This window comes from Anabrus simplex, chromosome X (assembly GCF_040414725.1).
Source record: "Anabrus simplex isolate iqAnaSimp1 chromosome X, ASM4041472v1, whole genome shotgun sequence".
Lineage (NCBI taxonomy): Eukaryota > Metazoa > Arthropoda > Insecta > Orthoptera > Tettigoniidae > Anabrus > Anabrus simplex.
The window spans coordinates 182,033,387-182,046,374 of record NC_090279.1 but is presented as its reverse complement, the minus strand read 5'-3'; the positions used below and the strand labels follow the sequence as shown (position 1 = coordinate 182,046,374).

Sequence of the window (12,988 nt, the reverse complement as noted above, 5' to 3'; positions counted from 1 at the left end):
TTATGGCGACGATGGGACAGGGATGGGCTAGGAGTGGGAAGGAAGCGGCCGTAGCCTTAATTAAGGTACAGCCCCAGCATTTGCCTGGTGTGAAAATGGGAAACCACGGAAAACTATTTTCAGGGCTGCCGACAGTGGGGTTCGATCCTACTATCGCCCGAATACTCGAATACTGGATACTGACCGCACTTAAGCGACTGCAGCTATCGAGCTCGGTGGATCAAAACTATCACTGAGCGGAGTGGCCTTGCCATGCTCTGAATTCGGCAGCGGAGTGGGTTCGAACCCCACCATCGGCTGACCTGAAAAAATTTTTGTCTCCCTTTTGCACTCCCAAGCAAATGCCGGGACAGTTCCTATTCATAAGTCACAGCCGATTCCTTCCACTTCCTTACCCAGTTTCATTAATTATCATTCATTCAATATTAATTATCTCTTCAACTGAGGACGGCATCAGGATGGGCATCCGGCCGTAAAAACATGCTATAAAATATAATCTCACTTCATCCCCGACCGCACATTGGGCTGCGGGGCTAAGGGGACGATATTCATTCCATTAATAGTAACAGTAATAGTGTATCTGTAAAAGTGCTTCTTTCTTTAAAAGAAAACCCGGCCCACAGGGTTCGCCTGGTCATGAAAACTCTGCAGTGAAAGGGATAAGCGTGTATACAGTCTTACATGCAATCTTACCGAAAGATGCTGGAAGTGTCGTCCTTCCTGGGTGTATCTGGTAACCACATTCTGGTTGACGCGAGTGAGTTCTGCCACTGTAATGTTACTGATTTCATTCCTAATGATTTTTTAAATTCCTCCAATGTGTGAGTACTTGTTCGATTCCCTTTTTCTTTCAGTTTACCTCAGAAGTAAAAATCACACACTGTTAAGCCAGCTTTACATTTACGAGTAACTCGTATACGAGCGCTCGTATACGAGTAGGAAATGCGTTTACATTTATGGTGCTTACTCGTATAAGAGTACAGTTCCCAATATGGCTCCAAGCAGACGAAAACGTCTTGCTATGGCTGGTATCTTGCTGTTGTGTTTTACAACAAGACAACAGAATGAAGCGATAAAAAGGTCAGGAGCTTTTGGGTTAAAGAATCCTTGAAGAAAAGACCCGTTTTTGGAATACAGGAACATTTACTATTTGATTTATTAAACGAGGGAGGAGATGGTTATAGAGATGGATGGATTTTAGTACATTTGAAATGTTGTACCTTTTGGTAAGTGGACTAAATGACTTTTATAATACCGGTACTGATATGCTAAATTCTGGCATATTATTAGTAATTAATTTTTTCTAGGTTGCCCCTCATGTCCCCAAAGAAAACACTCAGATGAGAAGTTGTATCAATTCTCAGCTGCAACTGGCAGTGACTCAGATTTTTAGCTACTGGAGATAGCTTCAAATCATTACAATTCTTGACGCGTATATCAGCCTCAACTATTTCCTTGTTCATTCCAAAAGTTGTTGATTTTCTTTTTAACTAGATTCGTAGTTATGTTTAACTTCATAGGCCTTATTTCTCGCATTGATGTCCCGATATTGAGAACACTTAACATTCCACAGGCACTCCTCTCTGTAGTATAAATTAATGAACTCCTCCAGATTTTCACGAGACATCCTGCAGTATTTAGTCTCCGCCATTTTTAAAACAGTCTAACTCGGATACAAGTCGGAAGCCTCTCTACTTTGATTGCTATTCGTATACGAGCTACGAGTACGTACGAGTCATCGTTTACATTTACGATTTCTTATCCGAGTCAGTCCGAGTAGCCAACTCGTATAAGAATTACTCGTAAATGTAAAGCCGGCTTTAGATCTGGAGAACAAGGTGGAAATAGACCAGCACTGATCGCTCTGTCTGCAAACACTTCCAAGATTGTAAGAAGGGAATCTTCTGCTGTATGAACAGGGGCTGAAACTTGTCAAAACCACCCACGCGATTTTTCTTCTTCCGTTAACCGATGGACTTCATGAAACACCACTAGGTTTTTCTGCACATCAATAGCGAGAGTTTTGACTGTCCACACGATCATTAAGATGAAACCAGAACTGTTACATACGAAAATACGGTGTTGTTATGATAACTGTCTCACCATGTCAACAGGTGAGATTCAGACTGGCGACTCATGCTTGCCAGGTCGAACATGTGCAGGCTGCTTGCAAGCTCAAGAACTATGCGTGCGCCTCCCATACTGCAGCTGCCGTAGCTCAGAGTACAAACGCCGTGCGTTCAGTCTGAGTTTATAAAAGAGACCCTGTACATACACGAACACTGGTTACCACGGTTACATATGAAGACGCTAATTCCAGATACATATCCAGCCCCAAAACATATTCATGTTAAAAGAGAAATAGGCTCTATGGCTGGAGATACTGTATCTTCTACCAGAACCGAGAGTGGACGGGACCCAATCAAAATCTACGCCACGTACCGACCTGGTTGGCAGTGCAACGTTACCACTTACTTTCGTCTGTACACTCAACTCTCGATTAACCGGGATAAGGCGACACTCCGGAGATAAAAATATATTTTTACTTAATTCCACGAAAATTTGTGGGAATAATACCTTCGTTAAAGTAGAGATATCATGAACATTTCTTTCATATACACTTAAGAATTCTTCCAAAATACATTTTTAGAAATTTTTAATTGCATTTTTTCATGAAATTGAATTAACATGCTAATGTAAATTCGTAATTATGTAGATAATACTTCTTTTAAAAGCACTACGTATCGATTTTTCCTGTACATAATTTATATAAGCAGATATATCGTACTAAAGTTTGTGTAATTTTTACGTTCTAAAATTTTTTAGTTAAAAATCCCTACTACTTGAAAAATTCTGCAATAAAAAATTCCACACGCAGGTTTCTTAATATAGCTCTGAAACATATAGCATACAAATTTTATTACATTTGACAGAATATTATGGGAGAAAAGTGGGATTTAAATGTAAAATTACTATTGGCAAACAAAGCATTATTACATCGATAAATTGCTCGAATTCGAGACAAGAAAAAAGAAATTCAATCCTTTCAATTTCAGTCATACAATAATTTCACCAAAATGATCAAAAGATCTATGTTTATCTCCGGAGTGTCACCTCAAGGCTTCCCGGATAAGTAAAATTGCGGTTAATCCGCGAAAAGGTAAAAATAGAACGGGGGTACTGAAAGTGCATTTAAAAATGATAATAAATGTTACTACTGTGTTGTTTTTTAACTTACCCAATACGTTGTAGTAAAAGTATCACTTAGCACTAATAAATGGAAAAATAAACAGCACTTTTCGTTGGAACTAATAAGGCAAAGAAAAATATTCCGGCTACCTAACTTTACTGTTTCTGAAAATAATCAGTGATGGTCTCCTGCTCTTGTACCGAGAAACACATTTTCTTTATTTTGCTTTTCAAGTTTCTCAAAAGAAGTTTTTCGGCGATGAGAGCATCATCCTGGCAATATTATCCCGACCCAATTCTGTATTACTGTAACTCCTAACACTCGTGCATTTTTTGTGTTTTTGATATCGCGGTTAAACCGCAACGCGGTTGATCCGATTACGGTAAATCGAGAGTTTTGTGTATCTTGTGCGATTCACTATGTGAACGATACCACATAACGTTGTGCCAACAAAGAAATATCTCCCTCACAGAGCATAGTGAAGTGTGAACTGTGAACTAAGACACAGAATTAGTGTCAAACGCCGGTCTAAATGTATCTTCGTGCGCAATTCTACTACTATACTCCGCACGGCCTTACTTCTAAATTGAAGTTTCGCAAAACAAATGAGCATCGCCTTTCCTCTGTTGCCAGCGCGCTACTGCCGCGAGAACAGCTGATGCAATACGACCGCGGTAAGCAGCCTTCATAAAATGTAATACCGTACTCAGAAAAACTAATGAATATGGATTGAAAACAAATTCACAAAAACAACTTACTAACAACATCTGACACTAATAAGAGAATATAATATTAAGAATAAAAGAGAATGAGGAAATAAAACATCACTCACTGCTAATGGCTGGCACAGGAAGGAGGTTATGGCCTATAAACGGGACACTCCACTGATCTCAGTTACTGGAACCCTCCAACAATATGAAAAACACACTAATTACTGATGGAAAATGCTAAAGATCGCAAACCGTACCGAATACCACACACGCTGAGCGAGATAAGTTAACCACGTGGCGAATGTAAATATTAGAGTTGGCAACTGGGTTTCGAGATCGTGCTCTGTCGATATAATTCAATGTGAATGGCAGATTGGGATTGGTTCGATGTCCATGCTTCAGCGCATAACCACCAGACAGAGCCAAAATCTGCCAAAACGTCAATTTAGAAGTAGAGCCGTGCGGAGTATAGTACCATTATTAATATTATTATTACTGAAAGACGGGGTTAATGATGCCAGCATCAGTAAAAAATCCCAAATACTCAACATGATTTAATTAATACATTTTAGTCACTGTCCTCTATCATTTCGGTCAACAAGTGGCAGGTCTGAATAATAACAGGCAGTGATTTCTCAACCCATCTATCCCGGCTACCTTAATCTGGCTTAATTGAAACGTATGATACGTGACTCATTCCTCTCTGTGTTCGACCTCCCGTGTCCTTAAGGACAGCTTTATGTTAATTGTCCATTGTTCTATTCCAGATGATCAACTCATACTGTTCCTACATAGCTGTTACTGGTCGTTAGAACGAGCCAAGAAGACTATAGATGCCTGTTTCACTATACGGACACATTCACCTGAGTTCTTTAGTCGACGAGATCCTTTGCTACCGGAAGTGCAATCCATGTGGGAGGTAATGTAAGTAGCCTTATTCACTTTGTTTACATCTTACCAAAAGCGGGACACAGCTGTAGGCATGCTAAAAAACTGTTTGACATTACTGTGGAAGAGAGCAGTTTCCCTATATCAGCACCACCAGCTCAGTCCGTTGTGTTGCTATAAATAAATAATTTCGTGTGGCTATTTCTAGCAGGGTGCAGCCCTTGTAAGGCAGACCCTCCGATGAGGGTGGGCGGCATCTGCCATGTGTAGGTAACTGCGTGTTATTGTGATGGAGGATGGTTTTATGTGTGGCGTGTGAGTTGCAGGGATATTGGGGACAGCACAAATACCCAGCCCCCGAGTTATTGGAATTAACCAATGAAGGTTACAATCCCCGTCCCGGTCGGGAATTGAACCCGGGATCCACCGAACCGAAAGCTAGTACGCTGACCATTCAGACAACGAGTCGGACAAAACTCGTGTCCTCATCCCGTGCAGCTCTTTTCAGGCACATCCCCAATGGGGGTGAACTGCAAGTACCATTTCAACCACATACCAGCCCTCCTGCCATTCTTAAATTTCTGGCAATACCGGGAATCGATCCCTGGCCCCCGAAGACGGTAGTTGTGTTGCTGACATCACTGAGTAATTTAAAATTCGTGTAGGTGTCCTCAAGGATCCGTCCTATCACCACTGCTTTTCATGTTATGCATAGCCACAGTGTCTGCAGACTTACAATCTCGTCAGTTAATTTTGCTGTTTTCTTAGATTTCCAAAACTCGGATAATGCCATTATATCGGATAACGCTCACTTCTGTATTCACCACAGAATTTATTTTCTCGATTTACCAAATCTAAGTTTTCGTTTTAATCTGAATTTGAACCGTAAATTTTTCTTTCTGACGCACGGAAAATCAATGACTACGTGTTGCCACCACTATTTAAATATAAACAAGTTTTTGATTCTATTCGGGGTTTGCATAAATTATGTCCGCTAGTGAACAGAAACGAAAAAATAAGCCTAATATGACTTTCCAAGAGAGTGAATTGTTACTGATTTTGGTGGCAGAAAGCATTAACAACATACAAAATAAGAAAACAAATGATAGCCTACGCATTGTATATTTCACTCAAAAAATAACGCAGTATTCCTTAATTCTTCATTGAAATGTCACCCAGTCGTGTACCGTACTAGATATAATCGATAATCGGCCTTGCTATGTGTTGGGAATTCCAGGTTATGTTCGATCATGACAGTGTGAAAGCTTTAAATGCCCTAAAATGTGTCTGAAAATCGGTAGTCCTCGAAATACAGTATGTCGCACGTTGTTTTGTCCACCTAGGACGTTTATTAATTGTATAAGCCTAATCTTGATCATATTCACCGTCGCTCTTGAATATTCGAGTAGGTGTCCTCAAGGATCCGCCCTATCACCACTGCTTTTCATGTTATGCATAGCCACAGTGTCTGCAGACCCACAAGTTTGTCAGTCCTGGATATTGCCCTATGCCTTCAATTAGATAGTCCAGCCGTATACGAGCTGCCATCTTGGGAGGCTGTTATCTTAGATTTCCCTTTTTACCGGTGAGGTACAATTCTAAACTGAGATTATAACCGTTATCCGAGATAATGTTGTTGGTGAACACAAACTTACAGAGCTTTAAACTAAGACAAAAGCTTTTACTCGCGTTGGTGAATACAGGCCTTCGACATCAAACACTGAGAGAAAGATATGTAGTGTATTTCGTAATAACCACACTTTGCATACAGCCTTCATGTATTCACTATTTTCCCCAAAGCAAAGAACGGTGTGACTTGCGATGGGACGAGTTGTGAGTTTGGGCTGTACAATTCGTCTTTATTCGTGGCGAATTTAGGGCTCAAGGTCTGGAGAATAGTAGTCTATTGTATGGAAGTGAAACATGGGCGATACCTAGTTCAGAAAGAAAGAGAATAGAAGCTTGTGAAATGTGGTGTTACAGAAGAATGCTGAAGGTGAGAGGGATGGATCGAATCACGAATGAAGAGATAATTGAATTGGTGAGAGACGATCAATTTGGCTAAATTTGACGGGAAGAAGAGATAGAATGATAGGACACATCTTAAGACATCCAGCACTCGTGCAGTTGGTATTTGAGGAAGAACCGTAGGGGCAGACGAATGATTAGGTGACATGGAGAGCTGAATCAAACCAGTCTATGGGCTGATGATTCAAACAAAATTAATATTTTACATTATTAAGCCGACGGCGAGGAGGCACAGAAGACGCCATGAGTGGAGGACGCACCGGAACTTGTCTAAGTGAGCCAGCACGCCCCTGTTTGATAGAGATACCATACTTTACCAGCAAGAAGAAAAGACAGATAAAACGAAACTTCAACGTATTGAGTGTACAATGCCTCAGTTTCATCCACATAGGTAAATAAATGTATAGCGCAAAGTCATTCAAAAACCGAGAGTGAATTATCCATCATGCTGTAGATCTGAAAATGAGTGTCGGTGGATGCAGAGTGGTTCTTGACCCACAAGCGGCTACGGCTGGTCCGTGGTCCAAGAGCTCTGCACTCCGACCGACCAACCGAGCAGAAGTGGGGTGGCCACGGCTCTATCGTGGCTCTACGTATCTTTATTCGGGAGACGAAGAGGGGCTGGTCACCACCGTCGATTGACCTGAGAATTAGAGATGGCTGAAAAATAACGTAGCAGTTACTTTGTCACAGTTACATGGCTGTCACTGTTACAAATGTAACGAGGACAAAAAAATAACAGGTTACCGAGTAACGACAACAGAATAACGTACTAGTGAAAATAGTTTTTTTTTTTTTTTTTGCTATGGGCTTTACGTCGCACCGACACAGATAGGTCTTATGGCGACGATGGGATAGGAAAGGCCTAGGAGTTGGAAGGAAGCGGCCGTGGCCTTAATTAAGGTACAGCCCCAGCATTTGCCTGGTATGAAAATGGGAAACCACAGAAAACCATCTTCAGGGCTGCCGATAGTGGGATTCGAACCTACTATTTCCCGGATGCAAGCTCACAGCCGCGCGCCTCTACGCGCACGGCCAACTCGCCCGGTAGTGAAAATAGTAACTGGGCAGTGGGAAGTGTCACTAGTAGCAGCTTACAGACACAGAATGTAACCTTCAGAGTTCCGATAGTACGCATGTCTTCCAAGTGAGAGCGCTTTCGTAGGAGATTGCTTTAAGTCAAATACACTATAGTGTATTATATCATCATCATCATCATCTGTTTACCCTCCAGGTTCGGTTTTTCCCTCGGACTCAGCGAGGGATCCCACCTCTACCGCCTCAAGGGCAGTGTCCTGGAGCTTCAGACTCTTGGTCGGGGATACAACTGGGGAGAATGACCAGTACCTCGCCCAGGCGGCCTCACCTGCTATGCTGAGCAGGGGCCTTGCGGGGGATAGGGAAGATTGGATGGGACAGGCAAGGAAGAGGGAAGGAAGCGGCCGTGGCCTTAAGTTAGGTACCATCCCGGCATTCGCCTGGAGGAGAAGTGGGAAACCACGGAAAACTACTTCCAGGATGGCTGAGGTGGGAATCGAACCCACCTCTACTCAGTTGACCTCCCGAGGCTGAGTGGACCCCGCTCCAGCCCTCGTACCACTTTTCAAAATTTCGTGGCAGAGCCGGGAATCGAACCCGGACCTCCGGGGGTGGCAGCTAATCACGCTAACCACTACACCACAGAGGCGGACCTGTATTACATACTACCGTATTATAACTTTCACCTGTATAATTTTTCTTGTGCCATAAATAAACTAATATGCTAACTTTCCATATTGATATTATAGATAACATAACATTACTTCATTTTACGTAATCGATCCTCTTGTACCGGTTTGTGTCGAGGTTTGGCAGACAGATCATCATGTTTTCTAGTCTTCTATCCTTAATCGGGGCATTGTTAAAGTCACTCCTCTAGATTTCAGAAAAGACGCTATGCTGTCTTCTCATTTCATCGGTTGTCTGCCTCTCGTTAACTTTATAGCAAATATGAATGCGTGTTTTGCTGCACTGACTTTCTACAGTGTAGTGATACGTACGCGCATGTGCGAGTGAATGAATGGGACTTCACAACAACACAGGAGACAAGCTTGAAGGCTGTGACCAATAAGAGGTGAGTAACGTGGGACGTTATTTTTAACTGTTACTTATCACATTTACTTTATTGTAGCAGTGACATATGTAGCAGTTACATAAAATAACCGTTTTTCACACCTTTACTGAGAATGGTTTTCCGTGGTTTTCCATCTCCTGCACTGAAACGAATGGCGGGACAGTTCCTATAGTCAGTAGCGGCGATTGGGAGCGGGAGGGCGAGGAGGGGAGGTCAGTCGCCCACCCACTTTTTGGAGAGCACCTTACATTTTTATTCCATTTTAGCCAGCTGTAACTAGGAATTACACGAATGATTTTAAAAGAAGCCATTTGTAAAAGCCCTGTTGTCTTATAAGGAAATTATTTCGTTTAATGTCTTTAATTATTGTATTAACAAAATACTTAGCGGAAATACGCAGAAAATATCGTTCGTCCCAGCTAACTGACCTGCATAGCACCACAGCAAGTAGCGGAGACTCGCGCAGCAGCATATAACTTGTGCTGTGAGGAAGGGTAGCAGAGGGCATATATATATTTTTTAAAGGTAAAATGAAATGGCGTGTGGCTTTTAGTGCCGGGAGTGTCCAAGGACATGTTCGGCTCGCCAGGTGCAGGTCTTTTGATTTGACTGCCGTAGGCGACCTGCGCGTCGTGATGAAATGATGATGACGACACATACACCCACCTCCCGCGCAAGCGAAATTAACCAATGATGGTTAAAATTCTTGACCCTGCCAGGAATCGAACCCGGAACCCCTGTGACCAAAGGCCAGCACGCTAACCATTTAGCCATGGAGCCGGACATTTTGCCAAGGTCATAGACACTGAGGTATTATTCACCCGCTTGCCGCGCGCAATCGTCAGTATGGCAGTCTCTTTAGTACCTGTTAGTTTCTTAGTGTGTAGTCAAATACTAAAATATTTTTAATTGTATAATCACGCCATAAGTCTTTTTAATTGTAAAATTGTTTCATTGTATGGTATTGAATCAAAATCTCAAAAATATTATTACCGCACTTAAGTTGGTACACTGTCAACCTTTATCTCTCTGTCGAAAGTCGCTCACAGAGCATCAGAAAACTTCCAATATTGTAGTTTTGTTTTTTAAGTTTTGATGTATGAAGCTCTCCCACTGCAAGCCCGGGTAATTTTTGTTCTCTTTAAATATCCCCCCCCCCCCTCACTTCTAATTTCCAATCGCCGCTTTATCCCATAGTCGTAATATTGAAAGATATGTTCTGACAGTTTTTAGAAGGAGGTACGTTTATTGCCTGCCTCGGTGGAGAGAAGGGAAAAGGGGGTACGGTTGCTATGAAAATGGAACTACGCCTGTTGCCCGTCTCCTATTGCTTGGAGCTGCCAAACCTCTCACTTCTGAGTTACGTACAACAGAACACAGCGGTTTGAACGAACGAACAAGTGAGGCGAAAGCGAAGGGAAGGAGAAAGAAATGCAGGAATGTGGCAACACCGTGCAATGCTCCTACCTCCAGCCCTAGCTGTCAAAACGCTTCTTTTAATATTACGGGTAGGCTACAATATAGGCCACGACCGCCAACCCTCTCGCCTTCACCACAAATCTCCCTCTCCGATACAAATCTCCTGGTCTGAGAGAAGGCCTAGGAAGCCCGCCTCCCTCCTTCAGGGGAGGAAAGAAAACATTGAGTAGTAGTCTAAGTATGACCTACTCCTATTACGTATTCTTCTTCTTCTTAATCTGTTTACCCTCCAGGGTTGGCTTTTCCCTCGGACTCGGCGAGGGATCCCACCTCTACCGCCTCAAGGGCAGTGTCCTAGAGTTTCAGACTTTGGGTCGGGGATACAACTGGGGAGAATGACCACTACCTCGCCCTGGTGGCCTCACCTGCTATGCTGAACAGGGGCCTTGTGGAGGGATGGGAAAATTGGAAGGGATAGACAAAGAAGAGGGAAGGAAGCGGCCGTGGCCTTAAGTGAGGTACCATCCCGGCATTTGCCTGGAGGAGAAGTGGGAAACCACGGAAAACCACTTCCAGGATGGCTGAGGTGGGAATCGAACCCACCTCTACTCAGTTGACCTCCCGAGGCTGAGTGGACCCCGTTCCAGCCCTCGTACCACTTTTCAAATTTCGTGGCAGAGCCGGGAATCGAACCCGGACCTCCGGGGGTGGCAGCTAATCACGCCAACCACTACACCACAGAGGCGGACCCTATTACGTATTATGGATCTAAATATGATTTTGATTGTATCTTTCTTTGACAGTAAAGGAATGATAGGAGTTCGTGTAGACCAGGCTCATCCACTCCCAAATTTCTCACGTCAAACCACCTTTACGACTCGAGATAAAACAAAACAAAAAAAAACAGAGCAAGCAACTAAGTAGTTGTTGAAGGACAAACTTATTGCTAACCGTGCCAAATAAGGTATTCAAGGCCCCAGATCGAAAAAAAAGAACAACAGTAGACTGGCTTTTTAGGCCATGTGTGTGTGAAGGCTAATTTGTCACTTGTAACTAGTGAATTGAGGATCAGCTCTTCTGCAAAATTAAAATAATGAAATTATTGTTATTGTTGTTGTTGTTGTTGTTACTGTCTGAGTCATCAGTTCATAGACTGGTTTGATACAGTTCTCCGTGTCACCCTGCTTGTACTAACCTTTTCATTTTTACGTAACTACGACATCCTAAATCTGCTCTAATCCGCTTATCATATTCATACCTTCGTCTGCTCCTACTGTTCTTACCGCACACACTTCCCTCAAAAACTAACTGAATAAGTCCTCGGTGTCGAAAAATCTCTTCTTCTGGTCAAATTTTGCCAAATAGTTCTCCTCTCACTAAAACAAACTTTACAGACAGGTCTTTGGCGACGATGGGATAGGAAAGAGCTAGGAATGGGAAGGAAGCGGCCGTGGCCTTAATTAAGGTATAAACAAACAAAAAAAATCCAAACCCCACGGCACTTAACGCACTTGAAAGGGCTTTGGCCTGCCCAGCGACCGTTGCTCAGCCCGAAGGCCTGCAGATTACGAGGGGCCTCCTCTCGGCCGTTATTCTGGGCTTTCGAGACCGGGGCCGCCATCTCACCGTCAGATAGCTCCTCAATTCTAATCACGTAGGCTGAGTGGATCTCGAACCAGCCCTTAGGTCGAGCGAAAAATCCCTGACCTGACCGGGAATCGAACTCGGGGCCTCCGGGCGAGAGGCAAGCACGCTACCCCTATACCACCTTAATGCCTGGTGTGAAAATGGGAAACCATGGAAATTTCCAGTATCCATGGAACAGGGCAGGCTTAATAATTTCCCTAGGAAAAGTTCAAAGAAGAGCTGTGCATTTCGTAAAGGAGGAATACCATTAACTGGGAAAGCCTATATTCTAGAAGAACGAGAACTCACTTATGTGGTCTTTATAAGAGCTACACGGGAAGGGCTGATTGGAGTAGTATTAGGAATAGGTTGGAACCTCCTTCGTACTTATCGAGAAATGATCACAAACATAACATTAGGGCCAGAAACCAGCATGCGGATGTGGGCAACAACAATATCAACAACAGAGTACAACAAGCAATTCCATGGAAAGAAAATATTACAAGAACTACTACTAGTTTAACATTTTAAATCCAGCAGAAAATCACAAATTTGGTGTTTGTCATTTACAACTTTTATTTTCCACTTTACACTAGCACTAATGATCTTCTTAAACGTTTTGATACCGGGCGAGTTGGCGGTGCGGTTAAGGGCGGGCAGCTGTGAGCTTGCATCCGAGAGATAGTGGGTTCGAACCCCAATGTCGGCAGCCCTGAAGATAGTTTTCCGTGATTTCCCATTTTCAAACCAGGAAAATGTTTTAATTAAGGCCACGGCCGTTTCGTTCCCATTCCTAGACCTTCCCTATCCCACCGTTGCCATAAGACCTATCTGTGTCGGTGCGACGTAAAGCAAAATGTAAAAAACAAGAAAAACATTTTGTTTCCGGAAGGGAATCTATCAAAGACTGGTGCAGGTAATTTATTCCAATCCCTTATGGTCTTGTTGACGAAGGAAAACTTGCCCAGATCCGTACGCTGGTTTCTGGCCCTAATTTGATGCTTGTGATTATTT

General features: G+C 43.0%; 1 protein-coding gene across 1 annotated transcript in view; it reads left to right on the top strand.

Annotated features, from left to right (window-relative positions):
- The window catches only part of LOC136886008 (alpha-tocopherol transfer protein-like), a 67,609-nt gene that overhangs the window by 41,057 nt on the left and 13,564 nt on the right, over positions 1-12,988 (top strand). The window contains exon 3 of the mRNA XM_067158718.2: positions 4,668-4,824. Coding sequence (XP_067014819.2) covers positions 4,668-4,824 — 157 coding nt within the window. The remainder of the gene's footprint in view (positions 1-4,667; positions 4,825-12,988) is intronic.